This window comes from Otolemur garnettii, unplaced genomic scaffold (assembly GCF_000181295.1).
Source record: "Otolemur garnettii isolate 467f Iridium unplaced genomic scaffold, OtoGar3 scaffold00007, whole genome shotgun sequence".
Taxonomy (NCBI): domain Eukaryota; kingdom Metazoa; phylum Chordata; class Mammalia; order Primates; family Galagidae; genus Otolemur; species Otolemur garnettii.
In genome coordinates, this window is record NW_003852402.1 from 36,938,296 (window position 1) to 36,941,554 (window position 3,259).

A 3,259-nucleotide genomic window follows, 5' to 3' on the forward strand; every position below is an offset into this window, starting at 1 on the left:
CATATGTGCTTCTTGGGCTCAGGTCCTTACTTCCAACTACTGACGGGGAATCTTCATATTAATGTCCAAAGATATAGAGTACTGAGTGTGTTCAAAAAGGCCCAGCTCTCCTAGCCTCAAACCATACTCCAGGATTTCTGTTTCACTGAATGTTTAAAACCACCCTCCTGTGTTTTCAGGTTAAAATTCTCGGACTCCTCCTCTGCCTCTCTGCTGACCTTGAACCAAATCTGAATCCACCATATGAAGTGTATTATCCTAAGTAAAATCCTAAACTAATTCAACACCTTGGAAATTCATCTCTTGCTTCCACTGTATGTAGTCACCTTTATTCCTAGTAAGTTCCCCCCCACATGACCTGTGTTCACACACATTTCAAACCTCCTAGACTAGAGGGACTAAGGTTTACTCATAGTTTTATCTGCCCTAGCTCAGAAGGAACACTCAAGACACATGCCTTGAATTGAGTCCAATTCATGGTGAATATAGAAAGCCCTGAACAATAAAGTCTTTTCCAATTTATTGAAATAAGCTATCTTGGGGATAGTACATTAGGAGGAAAATGAGGATGACAGAACATTAAAGGATCTTCTATTTCAGCACTGGAAGGAATCTGAAAAAGAAACTTTTTGATCCAGGGAAAACCTGGAATAGCTAGAATCTTCCTCCCTCAGAGTCATCATTTTTCAAATTGAATGCTCTGTATATTACTTTTATTTTATTTTTCCTATACTGGCTGAGTCAGCTTTGAATCTCCAATAAGCTTTTCTTCTGCCCCTCCCAGAAAGATCCTAATGCAGGCCACAGTAAATTTCAAAGTGATTTAAAGTTTTGAGCTGGCAAAAATACTTTTATAAGATTCCTTCAGGCTTTTAAGAAACTAAAGTGTTTTTTTTTAATATTAGGTTATACTGTGTTTTCAGGGTCAGGAGTTTTGTCTCATGTCGATACTTTTATATTAGATTATAACTTTGCTGAGTCCTCTTTTATTTTACAGCCAAATGTTTCAGTTGGACTTCACGTGGCTGGTGTATGATGCAGGGTTGTAAAACGCAGAGGGTAAGAATTTTGTTCAGCAGATCATTTGGACTCCTTAGATAAATAAATTTTAAAGTCTTCCAAATGAAGGACTATTTGTTTTTTAAAATGGTTAGATTTGTAAAAGAAATAACTCTTTAATTCTAAAATATCTTCATCTATGTGCATCTATTTATATTTTAAACAAAAATGTATTGACTACCAACTACATACAAAGCACAAAGGTAGACCAACATATAATGAAACGTAGTCACCAACCCCAGAGAGAATATACTCTCCTATAGAACTTTTTCCTTTCCATAGTAGAGTTTTAAATAGACTGTCTTAATGTTTTTAATTAAATTTAACACATTCACCTTTTAGATTAGTGAAAGACTATGTGTTCAGAACTCTAATGCTATGGGGAATGCTTATTTTATAAAAAGGCCCGGTCCGGGAGGGTGACATTGTTGTGAAAGTCCCTTTCCCTACTGACATTCTGGGCCAATGAATATTGAACCCCCTATTGAAGAGGAGTAAGGAAGATGACACTGTAAGCCTTTATGAAGTTGAATGAAGAAACAGCGTGATCTGGAGATACCAGGCAAAAGTGGTGTTTGTTGATATCTGACGTATTCATGAATGTTGATGCTTTTAACTCTGCTTCATGAGAACACCTTTCATGGTAAACGTATTTCAAAATCCTTGAGTATAGTCCACGCTGTAAAACAAATACTTTAGTATTTTGATAAATTATCTCTTATTCAAACTGCCTAGACCAGTTCTCAAACTCACATCTGTAATAACAAACTGAATTTAAAAATCAATTTCATACTGTATATAAGCTATACTCCATATTGTCAAGTTTTAATTATTATAGGTACATAATAGTTAGATACCATTTGGGGTATGTATGATCTCTAGATACAGATATACAATGTGATGTAATCAAATCAGGGTAATCGGGGTATCCATCACTCAGGCATTTATATCTTTTTACGTTGGGCACGTTCCTGTTGCACTCTTCTGATTAATGATACTTTAAAGTACAGCACCATAACTCACAGTTGATTATAGTCCCTTCAGTATACTATCAAATACTGCCCATCCTATCTAACTATAGTTTTGCACCCAGTAACCATTCACACTTTCTCTTCATCCCCTCCCCAGAACTTAAAAGAATAAAAATATTTCATTTAAAATACACTTTTTTTTATAACCTGAGCATTACTTTCTTTTTTTTAAAATTAAATCATAGCTGTGTACATTAATGCAATCATGGGGTACAATGTGCTGGTTGATATACAGTTTGAAATATTTTCATCACACTGGTTAGCATAGCCTTCATGGCATTTTCTTAGTTATTGTGTTAAGACATTTATATGCTACATTTAGTAAGTTTCACATGTACCCTTGTACGATGCACCGTAGGTGTGGTCCCACCAATCTCCCTCTCTCCACCTATCCTCCCCCCAACACACACATTTTGGGCCAGGCATGGTGGCTCATGCCTTCAATCCCAGCACTCTGGGAGGCTGAGGTGAGTGGATTGCTTGAGTTCAGCAGTTTGATACCAGCCTGAGTAAGAGCAAGACCCCATCTCTAAAAAAACAGCTGGGCGTTGTGACAGGTGCCTGTAGTCGCAGCTGCTTGGGAGGCTGAGTCAAGATTATCGCTTGAGCCCAAGAGTCTGAGACTGCTGTGAGCTAAGACACCATGGCATTCTACCCCAGGGGGACTAAGGAAGACTCTGTCTCCAAAAAAATAAAATATATGTATATATGCTTTTATAATATTTCATTAAACCAACTGATATTCAATCAAACATCTATTAATTTTAATAGCTTACTAACCATACAATTGTATATCACTAGCATTTGAGAAACTTTAGAAGAAATAAAGGCAAAGCATTTGGCATTAAATAAAATACATTTTTTATATTTAGAGTTAAGCTCAAAATTTCTCTTAAGATAAAAAGTAACTATGTCTAAACCTCAAAGTACAGTCTGTAAATATTTTCAATGAGTGATCACATATTCTTGGTGCAAAAGAAATCTGATGCTATAAATAGTTATTCCTAAGAGAGCAAATACCTTCGGCAGCCCTGTTGTTCCCGATGTGTAAAGAATATACAGCGGATGTTCCGAAAGAACAGGAACACAGTCATGTGATTGGGCTTTTGCCATCTCTTCATCCCAGTCAAGGTCACGGCCCGGAGCCAAAGGAACCGTCTCCTACATAG

General features: G+C 36.7%; 1 protein-coding gene across 1 annotated transcript in view; it reads right to left on the bottom strand.

Annotated features, from left to right (window-relative positions):
* ACSS3 (acyl-CoA synthetase short chain family member 3) overlaps window positions 1–3,259 on the bottom strand; it is a 156,174-nt gene that overhangs the window by 83,026 nt on the left and 69,889 nt on the right. Inside the window, exon 5 of the mRNA XM_023509215.1 lies at window positions 3,051–3,251. Within this exon, the coding sequence (XP_023364983.1) occupies window positions 3,051–3,251 (201 nt within the window). The remainder of the gene's footprint in view (window positions 1–3,050; window positions 3,252–3,259) is intronic.